This window comes from Mixophyes fleayi, chromosome 3 (assembly GCF_038048845.1).
Source record: "Mixophyes fleayi isolate aMixFle1 chromosome 3, aMixFle1.hap1, whole genome shotgun sequence".
NCBI lineage: Eukaryota > Metazoa > Chordata > Amphibia > Anura > Limnodynastidae > Mixophyes > Mixophyes fleayi.
The window spans coordinates 167,127,135-167,150,225 of NC_134404.1; the positions used below are offsets into that span (position 1 = coordinate 167,127,135).

Here is a 23,091-nt window from a genome sequence, read left to right on the forward strand (position 1 = left end):
TCTGGCAGTTGAGTATGGAAAGTGAGTTATCTATGTAAACGGGTGTTACAAACTGTTTCAGAGTTTGAGTGTATAATATGAACAATGTTAAAACAAACAACTATAAAGTCACTCATCTACTAAACAATTTTAGGAACTTACTGGATCAGCTAAGAAGTCCATTGAGGGCAGGAACACTGAGCCTGAGAGAATCTCTCTTACCAGCAAGGTTAGAGGTCTAAAAAAAAAAAAAAAAGAAAAGAAAAAGAAAAGGACAAAGTATAAAGTGCCTTGCAGCATTGGATTGTTATTTTAATTTTACTCTGACTTGGATGGAGGCTCGGCTGTGTGACAGAAAGCGCAAGATTATTATTATTATTATTATTAATTTTTATTTATAAGGCGCCACAAGGCATCCGCAGCGCCAGCGCCGTACAGAGACAAACAAATTACAATACAATGGGAGACAGCACAGTACAGTAAACAGTAAGCACAGCTACTCAGTAAGCTCAATGCACAGCTAGAGAGGGTGGGGAAGGGGGAGGGAGGATCCGCAAATGACGGGGCCCAAGAAGGAGGGCACGGAAGACAGGGAGACCCCCAGGGGGGAGGAGGGAGCGAGAGTGGAAGTGGGGTGGAGGACCCTCGAAGAGGAGGGCTAAGTAGCTGGAGAGCAGAGTTAGAAGTGGTGGAAACAGGAGGAGAGATGGCCCTGCTCAGAGGAGCGTACAATCTAAGGGGAGGGGTGGACAGACAGAGACGCAGGGGAGAGGGGGAGAGTAGGGGGACGGAGGCAGAAGATAAGGTAGGAAGTTAAGTGGGAGACAGAAAGGCTTTAAGAAAAAGGTGGGTTTTTAGGGCCCGTTTGAAACTGGACTGATTACGGGAAGTTCTGATGGAGGGAGGGAGCTTGTTCCAGTGAAGGGGGGGCAGCGCGGGCGAAGTCTTGGATACGCGCGTGGGAGGAGGTTATAAGAGGGGAAGAGAGGCGACGGTCAGAGGCAGAACGGAGAGGGCGGGATGGAGCATGAATAGAGAGGAGGGTGGAGATGTAGGGCGACATGGAGTTGGCGAGGGCCTTGTAGGTGAGTGTGAGGAGCTTAAAGAGGATTCTAAAGGGGAATGGGAGCCAGTGAAGGGCTAGGTAGAGGGGGGAGACAGAAGAGGAGCGGCGAGAAAGGAAAATAAGCCTAGCGGCAGCGTTAAGAGCAGATCGAAGGGGATCGAGATGAGAGTGGGGGAGGCCAGTGAGGAGGAGGTTGCAGTAGTCCAGACGGGAGATGATCAGAGAGTGGATAAGGCATTTGGTGACATCTTGGGAGAGGAAGGGCCGGATGCGAGCGATGTTACGCAGCTGGAAGCGGCAGGATTTAGCAAGAGAGAGGATGTGGGGGCCAAAGGAGAGAGAGAAGTCGAGGATGACACCAAGGCAGCGAAGTTGGGGGAAAGGGGAGATAAGAGGTGTTGTCGACAGTGATAGAGAGGTCAGAAGGGGATGAGGTATGAGGGAGGAAAAACTATGAGCTCAGTTTTGGCAAGGTTAAGTTTGAGGAATCGAGAGGACATCCAGAAGGAGATAGCAGAGAGGCAGGCGTACACCCTAGAGAGGAGGGAGGGAGAGAGATCAGGAGAGGAGAGGTATAGTTGAGTGTCGTCAGCGTAAAGGTGGTAGCTGAAGCAGAAGGAGCTGATCAGTTCACCCAGGGAGGAGGTGTATAGAGAGAAGAGTAAGGGTCCCAGAACAGAGCCCTGAGGGACCCCGACTGGAAGGGTGGACGGGGGGGAGAGAGACCTAGAGGTGGTGACAGAGAAGGATCGGTGAGTAAGGTAAGTGGTGAACCAGGACAGGACTGGGCCGGAGAGGCCGAAAGACTGGAGGGTGTGAAGGAGGAGGGGGTGGTCAACGGTGTCGAAGGCTGCAGAGAGGTCAAGGAGGATGAGAAGGGAGAAGTGGCCCCTGGCTTTAGCAGAGAGGAGATCATTGAAGATGCAGCCCAATACAGATACTGTCCAAATAAGTAGGATTTATTGTAATTTTCTACTTTAATGACTGTTCAGTGATTTACAAAATAACATTTTGCATACAACTAAATAAGTATTTTTGTTGTGACCTAAATACTTATTACAATTTTTTGACCCAACTACTTCTAAAACAGGACTGCTCAGTAATTATTTTGGAGGGGTGCCTTGAAAAAATTTGGAGACTCTAAGGGTGCCGCGAACTGCAAAAGTTTGGGAACCACTGCTCTAGTGTGATACTGTCAATACTGAATAACCGCTTTATGCAAATACTAGAGGATTCCCAGGATTCATGCTCTTGGGTGGGGGTGAATCTATTAAAGGTTGATTTCCCTGACTTTTAGAAAATCAAAATTAATAAAAAACAAAACAAAAAACAACACCATAGAAAAGATGCCTGTAAAAAATACCATGAATCTATTATACCAACTGTCTGATCTGTTAAATAGCAATTTTCTTTCAAATTCTCAAATTCATGCAATTTGTAGAGATTTCCATATAGTTAGGAATTATTTCATCAGCAAGGTTTCACAAATCACAGAACTTTTCCCATTTATTTCTGTTTTTCCAGCATGTGCTCTACATGTAGAAAGCCCATTGGAATTAATGGGCCCATTGAATTGAACAGGAAAACCACTGCTCACTTCACAGAGTTAGCACATACTTACCAACCTTCTGTTCTTCAAATCCGGGAGCCTGCGGAGGAGGTGGGCGTAACGGGGGCGGGGTGTCATTTTGGACCCGCCCCCATGACGCAAAACGCATCATTTGACAGTGGAGGCCAAACACCACGATTCACCGGGAATCGCGGCGTTTGGGATTTAATTCTGCCCACTTCACTAGGAAGTGGGCAGAATTATCCAGATGCGGGAGATTGCCACACTCCCTCGGGAGTCCGGGAGACTCTCGCAAAATGCGGGAGTCTCCTGGACATTCCGGGAGAGTTGGCAAGTATGAGTTAGCATCATTTAAATAAATCTGTGACACCTTCTACAACTCCCACAACTTTCAACTAGCGCAAGTGCTACACAGTTTTGGTTTGTTTCCACATTAATGAGATTCCTGTTGTACTTAAAACCAAACACAGAGCAGTGCATGGCTGATGCCAATATGAGTGGGGAGGTTTTGCTATTAAAAAAAAAAAAAAAAAAAAAAAAGCAAGCTTTAATTTTTCCCACTGGACTATTACAGATCAATGCAGAACACAGAAGAAGTTATTTTATTACCCACTTGGACCACGTTATAGCAGGAAATTTTAGTTTACAATTAACAAAGTGGTGAACAAGGGTTAGTTTAGTGTGTTTGCTTGTTATTAATTTGGTATAATACACAAGGGCAAAGTTAGTTATCAATTAATTTGCATAATGAAACCATACAGAACGGATATATAGAGAATACACATATACACAGTGTATATGTATGTGTATATGTATATTCTCTATATATCCGTTCTGTATGGTACTGTATACTACAAAAGACAAAATAAAGAGCGTAGGGTGGCTTGGAAGCGCCAAAAGCACCATAGACATTTTAATTTACCCTTTGTTGTAACAGTTGTACCTTATCCTGCCGCCGAGTCCTCACATCGCCCCTTTAAGAGCAGCAAACTCACTGTCAGGAACTTAAGTGAGGCCAATCAGACTCAAGCCATTCACTCCTGTTGGAAAGGTTTCCTGTCACTGTTTCTATAAGTATACATTTCCTACATGTCACTATAATGGTCATCGCCATTTTCCTGCCTACACCGCTGTTGTCGGAATTGTAGTCATCAGAAAAATGACTACTACCAAATGAAACGATGCACATGCACCTGGCAGTGCACATGATGTAAAAGAAAACTTGATTCATCAGACCAGGTTATGTTCTTCCATCACTCTATGGTCCAGTTATGCTGCTCACATGCCCGTTGTAGGCACTTTCGGCGGTGGACAGGGGTCAGCATGGACACTCTAGCTGGTCTGCAGATATGTAGCAAGCTACAATGCACTTTGTGTTCTGACACTTTTTTTTATCATAACCAGCATTAACTTTTTCAGTAATTTGTGCTACAGTAGCTTACCTGTGGGACTGGATCAGACGGGCTAGCCTTGGACGCCTATGACCCTGTTGCCAGTTCACTGGTTGTCCTTCCTTGGACCACTTTTGGTAGGTACTAACTACTGCATACCAGGAACACCCCACAAGCGCTGCAATTTTGGAGATGCTCTGACCCAGTTATCTAGCCATCACAATTTGGCCCTTGTCAAAGTCACTCAGAGCCTTAAGCTTGCCCAATCAATATTCCTGCTTCCAACATATCAACTTCAAGAAGTGACTGTTCACTTGCTACCATATCTCACTTCTTGGCAGGCGATATTGTAACAAAATAAACAATGTTATTCACTTCACTTGTCAGTGGTTTTGATGTTGTAGCCGATTGTTGTATATGTATAGAAATACTGAACATACAAAAAGCATTAACCGATTTGGAAAATATTCCCCATCCTCTAAAAGAACTGCTCACTCTTGCATATTCTACCCATGCTTCTCAGACACTAAAATGGTGGTTCTATTCTAGAAAGACTTTTTCCTTTTTTAAAACCCCTGTCCATTTTGCAATTCTTTCTAATACTGTCTATTGCCCTATTATGTAAGTGAAAATGTAAGCCTAGCAGCCTAAAATGAAAGCTGGTCCACATCACAGTATGGAGATGAATTAAATAGGAATTACAACAGTTTGTTTCTATTTTTAAACACAGTTTTTAACAAATGTTTTAGCACCAAGTACATTTAAAAGGTTTTTTACCATTAATTTTTGATGAACCTCTCCAATACAAATTATTGTCCGCAACATAGAAAAATTTGGGCAGAACTGCATTTACTGAGAGTGGCCATATTGATTGCACTCCAAAACAATAAGCAGTTCAATTGGTAAAAGAGGATTTTTGTACTTACGTTAAATCTCTTTCTCCGAGTCCATCTGGGGGACACTGCTACCATGGGGTTGTCTGAGGACGTTTGGAGTTGGCACTTAGTTAAAAACTAAACTTGCTGCTGACTCCTCCACTCTGCAACCCCATCAACCTCAGTAATAATAAAGTCCCAAGAAAAAAAAAGGGGCACAAGTCTAACCAAAACAGTATAACAACAAAAAAAGGGAGGGAACGCAGTGTCCCCCAGATGGACTCGGAGAAAGAGATTTAACGCAAGTACAAAAATCCTCTTTTCTCCATCATCCACTATGTAAAAACGAGTAAAAGTATGTTGCCCTACACAGTTGATCCGCAGAAGCTCCATGACGAGCAGCACAGAACGTCCCCACTGCACGGGTAGAGTGCACCGTGAGAACTCTAGGTACAGGACGATTCATACTCATATAGGCATGCCTAATCACAGACTTAATCCAGCGAGCAATAGTTTGTTTGGTAGCTGGCCATCCTCTTTTAGAGGAATCGTAAAGCACGAAAAGAGAATCAGTTCTCCCACAAGCAGAAGTCCTTTCCTTTTACTCTTAAAGCTCTGACCACATCCAGACCAATTGAAGACAAAGAAGAAGGTCCAGAAGAGGACACTTCTTCCCTAAAAGTCGGTACCACTATCTCTTGGTTTATATGGAAACCCGAAACCACCTTTGGCAAAGACGACGGGACGGTCCTGGGGACCGCTCTGTCCTCATGAAAAACTAAGTAAGGAACTCTACAGGACAAGGCTCCTAATTCAGACACTCTTCTAGCAGAAGCGATGGCCAAAAGAAAGACAGCCTTCCATGTCGCAAATCTGATGTCAGCCGATTCTAGAGGCTTGAATGGAGGGCGCTGAAGGACATCAAGGATTAGATTTAAATCCCACAGGGCCAACGGAGGAATATGGGGAGGCTGAACATGCAGCACACCCTGAAGAAAAGTATGAACATAAGACATGCAGGCCAAACGGCGTTGGAAGAAAACAGAAAGCGCCGAGACCTGAACTTTCAGAGAACTTAACCTAAGACCCGTCTCTAACCCATACCGGAGAAAATCCCACTTCATTGACATCACATCCACTGCTGCCGCCAGAGGATCTTTGGTCCTTGTGCAAAACTTCGGTACCTGATGGTTGTATCTGGAAGATCCCATCTTTGAACCAGTTGCTGAAAAACTTGTGGATGTAGAGACCATTCTCCCGGAAGGATTGCATGTCTGCTTAGATAATCCGCTTCCCAGTTTTCCACTCCTGGAATAAAGACCGCGGATATCGCTGGAACCCAGATCTCTGCCCAAGACAGAATCTGTTCCACCACCTGCATTGCTCCTGCACTTTTTGTTCCTCCCTGACTATTTACGTACGCCACCACTGTGGCATTTTCTGACTGCAGACGAACCGGCTTTCCTTGAGGGAAGGATTGCGCCCCGATGGCCTAGCAACATGGCTCATAACTCCAGAATGTTGATCAGCAGAAGAGCCTCCTTGATGGAGCAGAGTCCCTGCAGTCGGAGATGGAGAATTACTGCTCCTCAACCTCGCAGACTTGTATCCGTAGTCACTAGGACCCAGTCCAACAGAGCAAAGAATCTGCCTACCCTTAGATGACCCCGAACAAGCCACCAACCCAGGGAATCATGAATCCTTCTGAAAAAGTGAATTCCTTGAGACTACAGATAGAGGTGATCCCGACCACTGACTCAAAAGATCCCACTAGAAGGCACGTGAGTGGATTCGATCATAGGGAAGAGTTTCAAATGCTGACACCAATAATTCTAGAACCCGCATGCCCAACTTCATCGAAGGGTGTGGATGGTCCAGGAGTAGCTGAACAGAGTTTTCAATTGAGCAAACCTTTTGTTCCGGAAGGAAGGGTCGTGTCCATCAAAAGTCCCAAGAACACCATCTTCTGTGAGGGCTGCAGATGAGACTTTGGATAATTGATTATCCACCCGTGCCGCTCCAGAAAGCTCAGGGAGAGGGCAAGATGTTGAGAGATGAGCTGACCCGAGGAAGCTTTGATGAGCAAATCATCCAGGTATGGAATTACATTTATTCTCTGGGCACATACACCTGCCGCCATAACGGCCATAATTTTCGTAAGTACTCTGGGAGCAGTGAAAAGACTATACGAAAGAGCTCGAAATTGAAAATGAGAACTCCCTACGGTGAAGCGTAGTAGATTGATGTCTTTCCCAAATAGGAACATGCAGGTATGCGTCCCAAATGTCTATAGATGCATGGAACTCCAGGTGTTCCAATCCGTTCATCACCGTGCGAATTGACTCCATACGAAATTTAATTACTCAAAGTGGAGGATTGAGACTTGAGGTTCAGAATCGGCCAAAACGAACTGTCCCTGCTTGGGTACCAAAAAGAGGTTTGAGTAAAACCCCATGCCCTTCTGACCTTCCGGAGCTCTGCAAATGACACCGGCGGAAAGAAGGGAAGCGACCGACTGTAGCATTACCCTTCTCAATCAAATTGCGAGGAATCAGAGTTTGGAAAAAATGTTAAGGAGTAGGACTCATAACGTCTATGAAATAACCTCTGGATATTATGCCAATATCCAAACATCCTTGGCGCACACCATCCACTGATCCCTGAATAATTGAAGGCGACCCCCGCAGCTGCGAAGAGAGGGGGAATTCCTTCATGCGGAAGTCTTGTCTGAGATCTTGGCAGATGGACGCCTCTTAGAATAGGAAACTCTTCCTGTCTGAGATTGTCCTCTGAGAGCAAGCGGCTTACCTCTAATTGAAGAATGCCCCCTTGAGGCTGAATTACCACAAAAGGATTGCCGAAAAGGAACCAAAACGAGGAATCCTGGGTTTGGAAGAGTTCACAGGTATAAAAAAAAGCTCTTACCTCCAGTAGTCTGACTAATCATATTATCTAATTCAGGGCCGAAGAGAACTGACCCTGAAAAAGATAAAGCCTCTAATGACCTCTTAGACTCCAAGTCGGCATCCCATGAACAAAGTCAAAGCGTTCTTCTAGCTGCCACTGCCGAAGCAGACACCGAAGAAGAAATGGAACGCACATTCTGGGCTGCCTCATAGAGATAGCCAGAAGCCTCTTTTAAGTGAAGAGTTATTCCGATTCCTGTAAACCCGAAGCTAAATGGTCAGACCAAGACTCGATAGCTCTAGCCACCCACGCAGATGCAAACAAAGGTCTAAAGGAAGTTCCAGCCGCAAGGAAAACTTTTCTTAGGAACCCTTCTAACCTGCGATCTGTAGGATCCTGAAGAACCGCTGCGCAAGGAACCTGCAGTGTGGTATGACGGGCTAACCTTGCCACTGGAGTATCCACTTTGGGTAGCTGTTCCCAATGAGTTACATCCTGTTCCTGTAGACGATAGAACATAGAATACCTATGAGGAACTGAAAACATCTTATCTGGTTGTTTCCAGGCAGACTCTGCAATTTCCGTAAGCTCTGTTGGCGTTGGGAAACAGATAGTCTTAGGCCTACTGCGTTTAAATAAACCCTGGACAGGAAGTACTAGATCTTCTTCCATCCGGTCAAGGGTTTGAGAAAGGCGGGGACGCTTGGCTCTAGGAGCCAAACGTGCGGAAGAATCTAATAAACTGTTCAAACGCTTCCCCAAAACAGATGATCAGGCGGGTTCAGGCTGAGAGACTCGAGATAGAGAAGGCTGGGCCTGAGATATGTCGTGTCCTGAACCATCTGAAGTCCCGGCATTAACCACCTCCCCAGAAGTAGCTGAAGCAGAACCAATATTTACACTGATTAAAGTGGAATTAGCTTCTGCCTGTCTATTAATAAGTTGGGTGAGCATAGAAACAGACTGTGCCAAAGAGGAAATCCACGTAGGCTCCTCTACCATGGTGGGAAGACCACCCCGGATCTGCCCGCCTGGCCTCCCACATCACACTGTGCACAAACAGACCCCTGGTCCAACCATCCCACCGGCAGTTTAGCAGAACTTTCAGAGCAGGAATAAAATTTAACGCCGACTACTTTTTCCTTATCAGACATTGTAAATACAATCCTCTCAGATACAAATTTTTCAAATATCTCCTGCACACCTTTTCTTACTATAAAATATATATATATAAAATTTTATTTTTTTAAATAGAAAAGGATACAGTATAATGAAATAAACTCTGTTTGTGGTCACATACAGAGAAAATAGTCTAATTTATAAGCTTTCACCAAATTACCAGCCCCAAAACCTTCAATTAGGGGGGGTTAAAACTATAATGTCAGTCCTAACTATAGAGACTGCTATAAATATTCAAAATATAGTGGAAGCTCTTGGTAAATAAAATATATATAAAAACACATATATCCCCTAGGGGGTACTTAGCGTTTTACACATGGAGGACTTATTTTGAGATGAATGTGGAGGATCCTGAGGGGAGAAGCCAGCAGCAGCCGCATACAGTAGTGTGCCTCTGAAGCCCGTCCTGTCATGAGAGTAAAAAGGCGCAAACATCTTTCGCCTCGGAATGTACCACTGATAGCCGGCAGTCTCCAATCACTCCCTGCTGTCCTCCTATGACTTGCACACATACCGATAGAGTCTCCGTGAGCACATCTTCCACCAATAGTTGTTTTTGCTCAATCGGGATGTATATCCCGCTAGTACTGCATCTCCTCTGGCTCAGTGAGATCCAAGCGCCTCCTCCTCCGCCTCAGCGGGGGACTTGGTATCTCCTAATATGTCGGGTCCATGAACAGAGTGCGGTGCCCTCTGCCTGTGGCAGCGCCGAACCTGTCGGGACAGTCCAGTGACAGTTGCTTAGCGCTGGCACTGCCTGCAATCTCCTTAATACAATCTTCTTTCATATATTTTTTTTTTTTTTCCAAAAAAAATGAAAACGGAGCACTGCTCCATTTTGAAGACCTATGAGGAAAAAAATGTTAGTAACATTCATCCTCACCTACACTCATACAAAACAACTAAGAAAAATAAGAAAATCTAATACTAAGCAGCAAGTACTGCCAAGCAGTACTAAATACAGCCCAACTCCACTTAAACATAACTGAGGTTGATGGGGTTGCAGAGGGGAGGAGTCAGCAGCAAGTTTAGTTTTTAAGTATTTAAGTGCCAACTCCAAGCACCCTCAGACAACCCCATGGTAGCAGTGTCCCCCAGAGTGGATGATGGAGAAAATAAAAATATTAACCTGCATAATATTTTATACTGTATTTTGTCATAAAAATGGTGTATACATTTTTTCCCAAGTGATTACAAGTACAGATATAATTAACGACCTAGCAATTTATTAGTTAGCAGGCCATAGAAGACATCCTTATAACCTTTTTTGTAGAAGCAGGAAATAGAACTACAATTATATTAAAAAATACAATAATCGAATGAATATCGTCTATGTCTGATAAGTAACTGGACTTAGCTAGTAAATTAGTTTTATTAAAAAACTTTAAAAAGTCAGTGAGCTCAGTTTTCAGTACTAGTATGCCAAGAGATACACTCCTCTATTTCATCTGTACTAGGCTAGTAGACTCCAAACTGTGTGTCATATGTCATTCTGCAAGCATTCTAGTATAAATGGTCTGTAAAGGAGGACAGTGCAAGTATTCGATCATGGGTAGGCATCACCCAAAAAGGCATGGACAATCTTTTCAATCTTTCATTTTACCAGATTGAGGATTTTGTTTCTTCATCCTGAACATATCAATATAAAAACTACCACACCTGGAAGTGGCATCTATCCTGTAATATTGAACCAGGTCCCTGGTAACATTGCTGGAAAGAATGCAGAGCCAGCAGCCAATATGACACCCGCTGGCAGATGTGAATTCATTCAACTACTCCCTGCCTCAGCTTTTTGCAAAGGTGAGAGTAGTGGTATCATAAAAGGTCAGTGAGTGGTGTAAGGGGGTATTACAACAGCAGCAACTCAAAAAAACCTAGAGTAACAGTAATGAAACACCACTTTTCATAAAGCTACTTAGTCATCATCCTCAAGAATAATGCCGTTTTTGCAAATTTCCGCCAACAATAAATAAATTGTTCTGCGTTGCACTTTGAAGTTGTTTCTTAAACATATATAGTGCTATACATGTAGTCTTTGAATTATTGAACAGAACATCTTCCCGTTAATTTACCACATACCACTTAACATATGTTACACAGAGGATTCAAAACGCAATTGCTTCTTACATTAAGTGGAGGAGGTCCACTTTGTAGCCGAAGCCAATAATCATAAGAGTACAACCTAGTAACTGTGAATCGAAGTTGGTATGACATAGATGCCATTTTAAAAAGTTACAGTAAAGTTCACTCATTTCAACATATATTATTCTGAAAACCTGCACTTAAGCGCAAGCGATAAATACCATACTAATAATTCCGCTAGAAGAAAAATAAACATCAGAGTCAGTGTATTCAGAATTCAAATTATCAAAACAATGCAGAAAACTTTACATTACCAACTTTTGTACAATTCTTTTATATTAGAATGAACATTTTAATTATCCAGTATACGCAGGAATTGTTGCAGAGGCCATGCCGTATAATACTGTCTTTAAAATGTTTATTTTAAAGATTTCTAGCCTGTACTCAATCATTGTATGGTATCTCAATAAAGAGATTTTTTGGTGAACAGTTGTTCACCAGGCAGCAACCCTGAGCTCATCTGCACAAGATATATTGTATGAAGGGTATAAGTCCACTTACAGAGCTCTGTGTCAAATTTTGGGTGCCAATATACCACTTAAGGAGCATGCCCTGCAGCAGTCACTCCCATTTCAAGAGCCTTGCACATTTGTTGATTGCACTTGTTTACTGGCAGCAAAACTATCAACAACTTTGTGGATTTGACTTGAGGATAATGAAATGGAAGAAAGTGTGGCTCAAGGACAGGAGACTGTAGTACTGTAGTCAATAGTATAAGCTCAGATCATTCCAGGATCCCGCTTTGTTTAACATACTCAGATATATAAACACAGAAGATATAAATGAAATGTGCAGTAATTTAAAGATAATAGAAGAATAAACCGTGGAACCCTAAATACATCAAAATGTAAAATAATGCATAAAACAAATAAAAACAGAATGTGTCTTAGTTAATACATCAAAACAAGTGGGACTGACACACAGTGTTATTTACCTGCTATCTGTTGCTTTGGGAGGTAGAATAAAAGGAAAGAGTAACTCCGTAAGTTTTCTGAGGTAGCATAGTTCATCTCTGCGACTTCTCAATGCAACATGAAGTTCAGGTCCATATTCCTCCAAAGCTGCTTGCTGGAGATCCTCCGAGTTCTTTACTAATGATAAAGCAAGGGAAAAAGGTTATATGTATCCAGTAAAGGGATAAACTGTATTGTACCTGCTATATTTAACATACATTATATAGTCTATGGATCCCCCAGAGTGCTCAGTATAAATATTATTACAAACCACTGCAGCAGCATAGACAATTTACAAATTGCTCCGAGTGTTTATAGCTATAAAGCTGTGTTACCACAGGGTAAAGAGTCTCATTTGTACATCTTCAGGAAACGCAGGTGACAACATAACTGGGATTTCTATGCATCTTCTGCCGGGGAAATATTAACCATGAAGACCAATCCTAATGGTTCCCAGCTCATGCAGTTCAGAGTGGGCTGTCGTGGAGGGACTTCTAATGTGAGGGGTAAGGTATGGATAGCACGAGGGCACACTTAGTTGCCATGGCAGCATAAATATACACAACAAACTGTAATCCCAGGCTAATTATTTTTTTCAATTTACCTTTATGTCTTGCTTTTGCAATTATTTCAATATGCTTCATAGCAACTTTCAATAATTTTCTTGTTATAATGTATGGAATATCCACCTAGACAGGAACAGTGAAATGATCTGCAGTGTTTGTAATATACAATAAAATAAATGCAAGTTTTATGTTTGAGGTAAGTCTGAACATGAGGAATCATTGTCTGTACACAAATTTTCTATAATAAATCTTCCACAAAGTCAATCTGTCAGTCATCAACACACAGAGGAGGCATTAATTTCATGGGATGGCAGTATGAAGCCTATCAATGTTAGGTAGCAGCTATATCACCGATGGACTGCCTCAGTAATATTCACAAGACAAGCAAATGACTTAGACATCCTTCCTTCAAAATTATAAATGGGATATTTGCACTTACTCCTTTTCCGCAAGTCCAATGGGAGACGTTGGATAAGATGGGGTATAGATTGTAGTGTCAGGAGCTAGGGCACTTTTAAATTTGCCTTTAAAACTCAAGCTCCTCCTCCTCCATACTCTTGAAGCACATCAGGAACTTCAGGGATTTTTTTTTTTCTAACAACGCCCCGAGGAGAGAACAAGAGGGATAGGAGAACAGGAACAAGAAATTAACAAAAAGCGTTCATTAGTGTCCTTTACTAGACTCAAGGAAAAGGATTTACGCAAGTTTAAAAATCAAATTTTCTTTTTCATCCAATTGGGGGAAACTGGAAACACTGGGGACATCCCAAAGCAGACCCTAAAGGAAAGTATGCTCAAAGACTGACAAATTTGGACATCGCCTAAGAAGCATCCACCAACCAGGTAGAATGTGCAAACACATTTTTGGGGAATGCCTATCTGCTCCCAAATGAAGCCTGGCAGATTAATGAAGTAGCAAACCGGAATGGTGGTGGGTTTAAAGAGGAAAGCTTTGGGAACATCTACCAAAGGAAGATATTTCCATCTCACCAAATCTATACTAATGAGAGAATAAAAAATGGACTGCAAACAGGCTAGATCCAAGGATCACATCAATGGTCTTCCAACTTAGGGGAAGGGAGGAAAGAAACATTCTGTTTATACAACTCTTAAATAGCGAATTAACGAGAATCCACAATTTCCTGTTGTCCTGAATATACAGTGTTTGCTGGACGGCTCACACTAAGTCCTCTACTCCCTGCATCCTTTTGGAAGTCCTCATCAGGGCAAGAGAAAGGGTAATTAGTCTTCAAACTCCTTACAGTTTGGGCCCTCCCAAGACTGAAGAGCAGCAGGAGCTTGGCACTACTCTGGGTTAGTTGCGGGAAGCAGATTCCATCATCCTTACCAGGGAATATGACAACTGAACCAGTCCCTGTACTAACCTCACAAGACTTTCAGCCCAAGTTGAAGAGCCTAAAGACAACTTGCTATGCGATCTAAAGAGGAAGCATCTGTTCTCAAGCTCCCTCTGAGGCAGAGGAGGTTATGTACATAGACCCTGGTGAAAAACAAAAGCTCTGCAATGCACCAAAGAGATCACTCAGGCAGGTACAACCATTAGAGTGCAAAGGGAAAACCCTGGTGGAAAATGCAGCTGTTGAACCTCTGCCTCACACGCTGTTCCAAAGTGACAGAACCTGACTTGCCACTAGACATCTAGAGTGACTGCTTTAGGAAAATTATAAAATGATGTCGACTTCCCAGCCTTGGCCCTGGATGTCCTTATTCTTTGACATAATAAGATGGATGAAGGGAGATAGAGAGAACAACTGTAGTGCGCAATAACAAGGTGTAAGTGGACTGTAAAACAGACTTAAAGTACAGAGCAAAAATGCAGTACACAAAGACAGACTGATGGTGACTGCAAAACAGAGAAAGAGTGACTGGAAGAATTGCACAAGAGACCCTACACCCACTCCCGGGTAGGTCCTGTGGCCTACCCATGACCTCTAAACCGGCTCGCCTCTCCAGAAGGAAAAGGAAGCAACTTACCTTGCTAGTGCACCTCCGGGTAGGGTGCTGGTCGTGGCCCGAATGCGCTGTAGGCAAGGGGACCACTTACTGCGGCAGGTGTGTCTGGATTCCGAGCAGAGGCAATCTCACACTGAGAGCAGGCTGTCAGTAGAAGAATCTGATCGCGACCTCTCCACAGCCTGATCCAGGCATCCGCAGCTGCGGATAAGGGATGGCAATACAAATAAAAAGAAAGAAAAGAAAAATAAACTAAAAGTAAAATAAAGAACCAGAGCTTTCTGTGCAGCCACAGAAAAAGAAGGTCAAGTCCAGCAGGCACTTAGAAAAACCAAAGTTCGCAGCAGATTTCGGGAGTATAAAGGGGGAGGAGCTTGTCTTGTAGACAATTTTTTTTAAATAGTGCTTAAGCTTCTACCATCACTGTCTATACCCCAGCATATCCAATGTCCACATAGATAAAAGAAAAATTTATAGGAACACTAATTAAAACAAACAAGGGTTCACCTTCTGTATTCTCCGTACAAGAACAGATGCAAAGAATCTCAAGGTCAGCCTCAGTTCATCCACAAAGGATTCATCTTCAGTTATATCACTGTCATGAGCATACCAAAAAAAAGTTAAAGATTTACTTGCAATGCCTTCAAAACAGATAGCCTGCTAAATATTAATTTAACAACTTTCCAGAAAATTGAAAAAATATTTTAGCAGATTAATATATATTATATAGACACACATACGTATACATATCTATCTATCTAAACACAATACACACACCTTTTATGAATTGGCTGTATATGATCATTTTTATTTTGACAAATTAGCTGAACAAGCGGTCTAATATAGGAGTACAGCAAGGCCCGAACACAGACACAAACACGCCTGTTAAATATCCACTGTGGGTTTCTGAGGGCTGGTGCAAATAAACGCTAATGACAAACGCCAACCACTACCTAAGTGCTTCTGATTGGTTGATTGCAATTTAATCTTTGAAGCTGCTGAGTGTTTTCTTTACTGATCGTGCAATTACAATAGGATTGTGTGTGTATTTAACATAATATCTGTTTGTAGAAATATATTATGAGAGTTTATTGAACATGTAACTCCAATCAATATTTTTTTTTCTATTCTTTTACAAATATTTCAAATACATTTTCATCATAGTGAAGTAACTTGAATAGGCCTAATTTTTGAAAGAGGCAGAGAAAAAAAAAAAAAGAAAAAAGACATACAAATTAAAATAACCACTTTTAAAATAAGTCTTAAGTTATTTTATTTATTTTTTTTAAACCATTTTCTCTTTACACTTATTTAACTGTACTTACTTACCGATACCAGGGGTAAACAAAGTTTTCCAGCACTAATTCAAATACCTGCAAGAAAGAAGAGATTATAAACTAAGGAAGTAACATGAGCATATAGCTCCCAACACTTCAAATGACCAGCGGGAAACATTTGTACAAATAGAGTTGATCAAGATTTGAACAAGTTCACACACACATACCCCTGGCAGCCTTTCATGTACATATAACATACTTAAAATCATAAAATGAATGCTGAAAGAGATGAAGCAGAGGAACAAGAAGGGGAGAAAATGTTCCTTAAAGTGTGAGGCTCACAAATTTATTTTGGCCTTGTCTCCTAGGAGTCTGACATAGTAACATGCATTTTATATCCAAGACTGCTAACATAAAATTGCCTGAAATGTATATTGCACAGCCCAAAAGACTTACCTGTACCAGCATGGCCAAACACATATCAGCACACACCAGATAAGCCCACCTCATACCAACTGCTCAGCCAACACAAACCATGCCAGCAGAGGTTGCCAAGCTTCACTTAGTATACCAACAAAGACAAGCACAGTTTATAACCAGTCAATTTTCTATCTCCAGCTTTAAAAAGTAGAGAGTTAAATACTTCTGTCAGGGATTGGGAAGGTGGAAAACATACAGAGATAGGGGACTTTAAAATTTCATTTAGCTTTTATCATAGGTCTGACCGTATGCATAATATGTTTGAAAGCAGGGACATAGAGATTCAGTCCATGAATGAGTGTCTGCTCCGTTGTCCCTGCTTCCACACTATAACATTTTTTAAAGCAGTTTAACCTATGGAGATAAGAGTAGTACACAAGGGGGGCATGGCTTGGCAGCCATACTGATCAGCAGCATGCTTTTTAGAGCTCTGTGCTGTGCTGCTCTAAAATCTTTTATAACTTGGGGATCCCCTTTCCCTACAATGCCCACCTGTCATGTACTGGGTACCTGCCTGCCAAGGTAGCTCAAGATCTCAGACATCACCTGTTTCCTGCTTATTTAATCCAGGGGGTATCAAGCTGCAGGTTTGAAAAAGTAGAGATGTTGCCTATAGCATCCAGTCAGATTATAGCTTTTATTTTGTAGAATGTACTAAGTAAATAATAACTAGAATCTGATTGGTTGCTATAGGCAACATCTCCACTTTTTCAAACCCGCAGCCTGATACATTTAACCACAGCTATCATATTGTGGCCTACCTGCTTTGGAGGCTCAGATGCTGCGTGACGGTTTGGGCTTTTTGCATCCTAGAAGTCTGCTTCCACTCCGATAGTGCTATCTGGGTCACTCCCGGATAAGTACTTCAGTCGAAGTGCCTGTGCCTCCCTGAAGGTTCAGGAACTCTGTGCTCCACGTGACCGAGATCGGGACTGGCTGCGGGAGTGAAGTGTCGGACCGGCTCCTGGGACTATAGCTTTGATGACCGATTGAAGTCGGGAATATGTGGCATGCTGCTGTTTATTAACTGCAGCTGGTGGCTCCGTTGCGGTGGCATCATTGGAGCAAGTTTGACCTACATGAGCCTGCTGTCCCTGCTTACATCCAAGAGGAGTCATCCTGTGGGGGCCACCATCTTGGAAGCTGGCACTGATTGCGTGTCCTCCAACATTCTGTTGAAATTGGTTACCATTTTCCAGCAGCTCACCTGGCCGGGCTGTTGTTCTCAGCCTATTTGCTCTTACAGGAGGGAGATCCCCAGTAACTCTCCGGTGGCTATATTTGAACCACACAATGAATACCCCCACGGGGGAAATATACTGTACCAAAATCGAGCTCCCTCTGTAATACTGGGGTGTGGACTTTTCTTTGGCAGCCCGACAGGGTGGTCAGGTGGCCATTACCCACTGACTGAGTCACTCAACTGCAATGCTCCTACTCTACCTGGTGGGCCACTCACTCTGAGCAAGTTGCTCCCCCCCCCCCCTTTAATCTGTCACACCTCCTCCTCACGGCTGATGGCACTTTGCAAGACGTTTAGTGAACCCTCTTGCCTTAGTCTTGAGCCACAAACTTACCAATATAGTGCCTGTCACACCTCAGTTGGGCCTCTCATCCCCTCAACCATACAAGTCAAAAAAATGAAGTGACAGCCATAAGCAGTCTGGACATTACTGTACAATGTATAAAATGCACTAAATAGTGTCTGGAGTCCCTCAGGCTCTGTCTTTTTGAAATTCATCAGACAGACCTGATAATGCAGTGACAGGTTTCTTAGCACCTTGTGGTACCCATACTTCTGTACAACTCTGCCATCTAATGATACCTCTTAAAACAGCACAAGCCTTAAATATTATCAAGTCTTACACATTATACTTTCAGCATGTTCACAGATTGTGACAGTTTCTACAATAGACTCTCCCCACACCGAGTCAACCCGAGAGTGTAACCGCAGAGTGTTAGCCCGTGCTCTTTTTGCCATTTGATAATGCTTGCCAGCTCTCATGTCAAACTAGAAATGACTCAAATATGTACTGCTAGTGCGCTCCCTTGGGGGATAGGGGCTGGAGAGACTTGTAACTGAGCTTTCCATGTTGCAACATCCGCATATATTATGTATTACACTGACTCCATGGTAAAGAATAAGGGTGGTGCTTAGAAAAAATTGGTCAAAAGTGCAAGGTGCCAATAAAAATCACGTGATTAAAGTGCATGACCCATGATTTATGGCACCCCCGGGTCGCCACTCCAGAGGCACATTTATTCCAGGCTTTCAAAGCCATCACCCGGCCCTGAGCCAGAGGCCCAAGTACAGTTTTGTCATAATTGCACTTGATCTTAGCCAAAATAACCTTTACCCTAGCTGAACTTAACAACGCCATTAAATCATCCCCGCTTGGGAAGAGTCCTGGTTCGGATGGGTTCTCGATTACCTATTATAAATCTTGTGGGGAAAAACTCCTGGAGGCCTTTAATAAGGTTTCGGATGTGAAATGCTTCTCAGCCCAGTCGTTGCAAACCTACATTACTATCATTTTAAAAGAGGATAAGGATCCAGCATTGCGTCCACAGTTGCCGCCCAATCTCTCTTCTAATCGTGGATGTTAAACTAATTTTCAAACTCAAGCTTTTCCTGACTGCATTAATCCATAACAATCAAGTAGGGTTTGTCCCTGGGAGAGGCGAGAGACAATATCACCAAAATTATAGATTTAATTCAGTCAATATCTGTCTCCTCGATGACCAATGTACTTTTATCCATGGATACTGGCAAAGCATTTGATAGGGGTGGACTGAAGCGTCATGAGGAGTGTTCTGGGACAAATAGGGATTGATCCCTCATGCTTTCACTGGATACTGGCCTTATAGAACTGCTAAAGTTAGAGTTAATGGTACATTGTTTAAGCCGATCTCTAAAACAGGGTTGCCCATTATCCCCATTCATTTTCATTAAATGTACAGAGGCTTTGGCGAGGGCTATTCAGTGTAACCCTGACATTTCTGGCATTCAAGTAGGATCGAAGGAATATTGTCTTGTTCTGTTTGCAGACGATGAGCTGGCCATTGTCACCCGTCCAGTCATCACTCTTCCCAATCTGATGTCTGATTCTGAACTCTCAAAGTTTGCCCATCTTTCTAATTGAAAACAAACAACTCTAAATCAACTGCCCTTAATACCTCTGCTTCTGAGCATACGATAGCTGGTATTCAGTCTGTCTTCTTCTTTAAATGTCAACCCTCACACAATTGCTATCTGAGGGTTTCCAACACTAGTGATAACAATCAGTTGTTCTATTTAAATTATTCTCCCACCCTATCCAAAATTAAGAAAGAACTGGGGTCTTTGTCATTCTCTAAAATCTCATGGTTTGGCAGAATCAAGATTATAAAAATATTCTGCCTAAAGTGCTATACATGCTGCAAACCGTACTGATTAAGATCCCCAAGCAATAACTTTGTGAACTACAAAAACTTGTCCATTTCCTTTTTCCTGGGGGGGGGGGGGGGAGAGGGCTTCGAGGCCTTGCTTTAAGCATACTATGTTATATAGATGCAAACATCAAAGGGAGGGAGGAGGGCTGTGTCATTGAGCTGCATACTGGAATGGACCAGGAGGGACGGTACCAAATAGTGGGAAGACCTTGAGAAAACCTTCTGTGGAACATTCTACTGTGGCTTTCCAAAATTCCTATATTATCTCCCCCACCATTGGTTCTAATCTTGTGGTGTGCATACAGCTTTGCTACCGTGAGAGCATTTCAGCTTTTCAGTCACATCTGATCCCCATTGTGGCCAATCCTGATTTTCCTCCTGGCCTCTCCAAGACACAGTTCCGAGGATGGACACAGGCAGGGATCAGTGGGCTGTGTCAGCTGGTGTTCAATGAAAAGCTATGCTCTTTTAGGGAGCTTCAATCCAATATTCTCTGTCCTCTAGTGAACAGTGGAGGTACATTCGGGTGATGCAATACATTAGATCGGTTGGTAGCATTAAATCACTAGGTAGAGGCCCTTTTATTTTCGGGGCTATGTGTTTTTTCCCAAGCCACTCCTACACATGCAATTTCTGGTATTTATAAGAGCCTGATGGAAAAGGTGTCTCGGTCTACAGACTCCTTCACTGGTCCTTGGGAGAGGTTCCTAGCAGCACATGTTCCCCAGCTCTCCAGGCCCAAGATATTTCAAGCTAATCAGAGCTGCTCTGTAAGTATCTCAGTTGTTGAAACACAATAAAAGCTGATGACCAGGTGGTACAGATGCCCTTCCCCTTTCCATAGGTACCACCATCAAGTGCCCTCAACCTGTTGGTGATGCAATAATGCCCCTGAAAAGCTTTACACATTTGGTGGCAGTGTAATCATTTATCTATTTTTTGGGATAAAGTGATCAGGCTTTCTGAGACAATAGTTGAACATGAGGTTCCAAGGGACCTATGCTTTTGGTTACTTTCCCAAACTTACATCCCAATATCTCAGTGTACAAAAAAAATTTTATATAAAAAATATTGCTCTGAAAACACCTGAACAATGCGGCCAGAGCTATTGTTCTGGTGCACTGGCTGTCTGGCCCTACCCCCTTAATTAATGAATGGCTCAAAATCGTGGATAACATTATTTTACCTGCCATGGATAGGCATGCTGTCTTAACGGCCACTTAGTTTCATTGGTTGGAGTTTAAAGAATTAGCTGAAATTATGTAATCCTTTTCCTCTTCAACTCTGGCTGTTGGGGATGACACGCAACCCCTCACCAGAGTTAAGTCCCCCACAGGACAGGTTTTGCCTGGTGCCCTTGACCACCCAAGGCTCTCCACTCACTCCTTGATTTCACTCAGACTATATCGCTTCTGGTTACACCTAGTGACTATATGGGCACCTACCTACCCCCTCTCTCGCCCCCGCCCTTGTCACCTTTTGTCTATTTTTTATTGTACTAAAAAATTTTGTCCGGGCCACTCTCTAGCTAAATGCATGTAGGTATCCTGCTATAAGATCTCTCTTTTAATATGTCCGTCACACTTTTTACAAAGTTATGTGCCTACTTTATTTACAAAAATGTCCAAATTCAAAATTAATAATTAATATTACAAAGAAAGGAGTACATAAGAATTTACGGTGTCTTGTGAATGTTTATGTGTCTTGTCTGTAATTCCGCAGGATTCTACCATAAAGAGGACACATTTTATTTAAAGAGAAAGAGGTGCCAAAATAGTGTAGTATACACACTACATGGCCATAAGTATGCGGAAACCCCTTCTAATTAGCCACACCCATTGCTAAATGGTGCATAAAATCAAGCCCTGCATTCTCCATAGTCAATCATTAGGAGTAGAATGGGTCACCGTGAAGAGCTCAGTGACATTCAACATGGAACTGTCATAGGATGCTACATTTTCAAGCCAGATCTTTAAATTTCTGCCCTGCTAGAGCTGACCTGGTTAACTGTAAGAAGCTGTTATTGTGAAATGGAAGCTTCTAGGAGCAGCAACAGTTCAACTGCCCAACTTTACTAATGCTTTTATGGCTGAATGGATGAGAATTGTCACAGTCTTCACAGAATAGTGGAGGCTGTTATAGCAACACTGGGGGAAACCAACTCCATATTAATGCACATGGTATTGGAATGAGATGTTCAACAAGCAAATATGGATGTGACATTTGGGTGTCCACATACTTTTGGCCATGTGTTGTATATGCAAAATGACTAGATGCAGTTAAAGGTAGATGGCTGTGTAATAAAAGTTAAATAGTCGGCTTATCTGTAGTATTCCTGTCGTCACTGCAGCTCCTTTGGTGCGTGATCAATGCAGTTGTAAAAAAAAGCTCACTTACAAAATGAACTTATAAAAAAAAAACAGGTACACCTAAACATGGCAACCATTTAGAACACTGAAGTGATTGCAGTTTATTATCCTGAACTTTGCACTTATCATTTATGCACAGATTTTCGTTAAACCTACTGTAGGTTACTTGAGCATTTATGATCATCTACCCGTAAACTAGCACCTAAAGTCTAGTATATTTAATGTTAAAATACCTGGCTAATTATGTGCACTCTTTATTTTCCACTGTGCCAGGTTATTCCTGGCACTAAAGCTTTAATTTGTGGCTAGACTCAGAAGCAAGAGTCTGTCAAGGAATGTGACAATATTCACCTGGTCCAACATACATTTCTTAATTGTGAGAAACATTGTGTTTTAAATGCAGTGTTTGGAAGCTGAAAATAGGAAGCTGTCTGCAAAAACAAAAGTGATCAGCAAGCTCCTCATGAGTGGTCACAGCCATCACAATCCATTTACAAAAGGGCAAATAATATTAGTTCAAGAAATGTTCAGTATTGCAGGTCCCCAATGGGGAAAATTCACCGGTGTTCTAAAATGTGTATCAACTGAGAAAGTTGTGTTTAATCATGACCGCACTATCACTACACTATCCCCAAATAATGAATTGCTACATGTAGTAAAAATGTACTGTAAATCAAGCACAAAAGCCTTGTCATCTGAATGTCACTAATCAGTGTCGGACTGGGGCATGAAGGGCCCACCAGGGGACAGCAACGCTAGGGGCCCACCAGAGGGGGTGTGGCCAACCATCAAAGAGGCGAGACCAGACACTAGAGGGGGAGTGGTCAGCCCACAAAGGACAGCTAGCACAATAGTGTAGTATATAAAGAATGCAGTGTGTATAAAGAGTACAGTCTTGATCTGCACCTTAGATTGGGCAGAACAGTCACCA

At 42.6% G+C, this 23,091-nt stretch overlaps 1 protein-coding gene across 2 annotated transcripts in view; it reads right to left on the reverse strand.

The window, feature by feature from the left end:
• SNX14 (sorting nexin 14) overlaps positions 1-23,091 on the reverse strand; it is an 87,343-nt gene that overhangs the window by 52,521 nt on the left and 11,731 nt on the right. For both annotated transcript variants that reach the window (XM_075202721.1, XM_075202722.1), the window contains exons 5-9: positions 15,932-15,975; positions 15,110-15,197; positions 12,667-12,751; positions 12,044-12,200; positions 142-217 (exon numbers count right to left, since the gene is read on the reverse strand). In XM_075202721.1, coding sequence (XP_075058822.1) covers positions 142-217; positions 12,044-12,200; positions 12,667-12,751; positions 15,110-15,197; positions 15,932-15,975 — 450 coding nt within the window. The remainder of the gene's footprint in view (positions 1-141; positions 218-12,043; positions 12,201-12,666; positions 12,752-15,109; positions 15,198-15,931; positions 15,976-23,091) is intronic.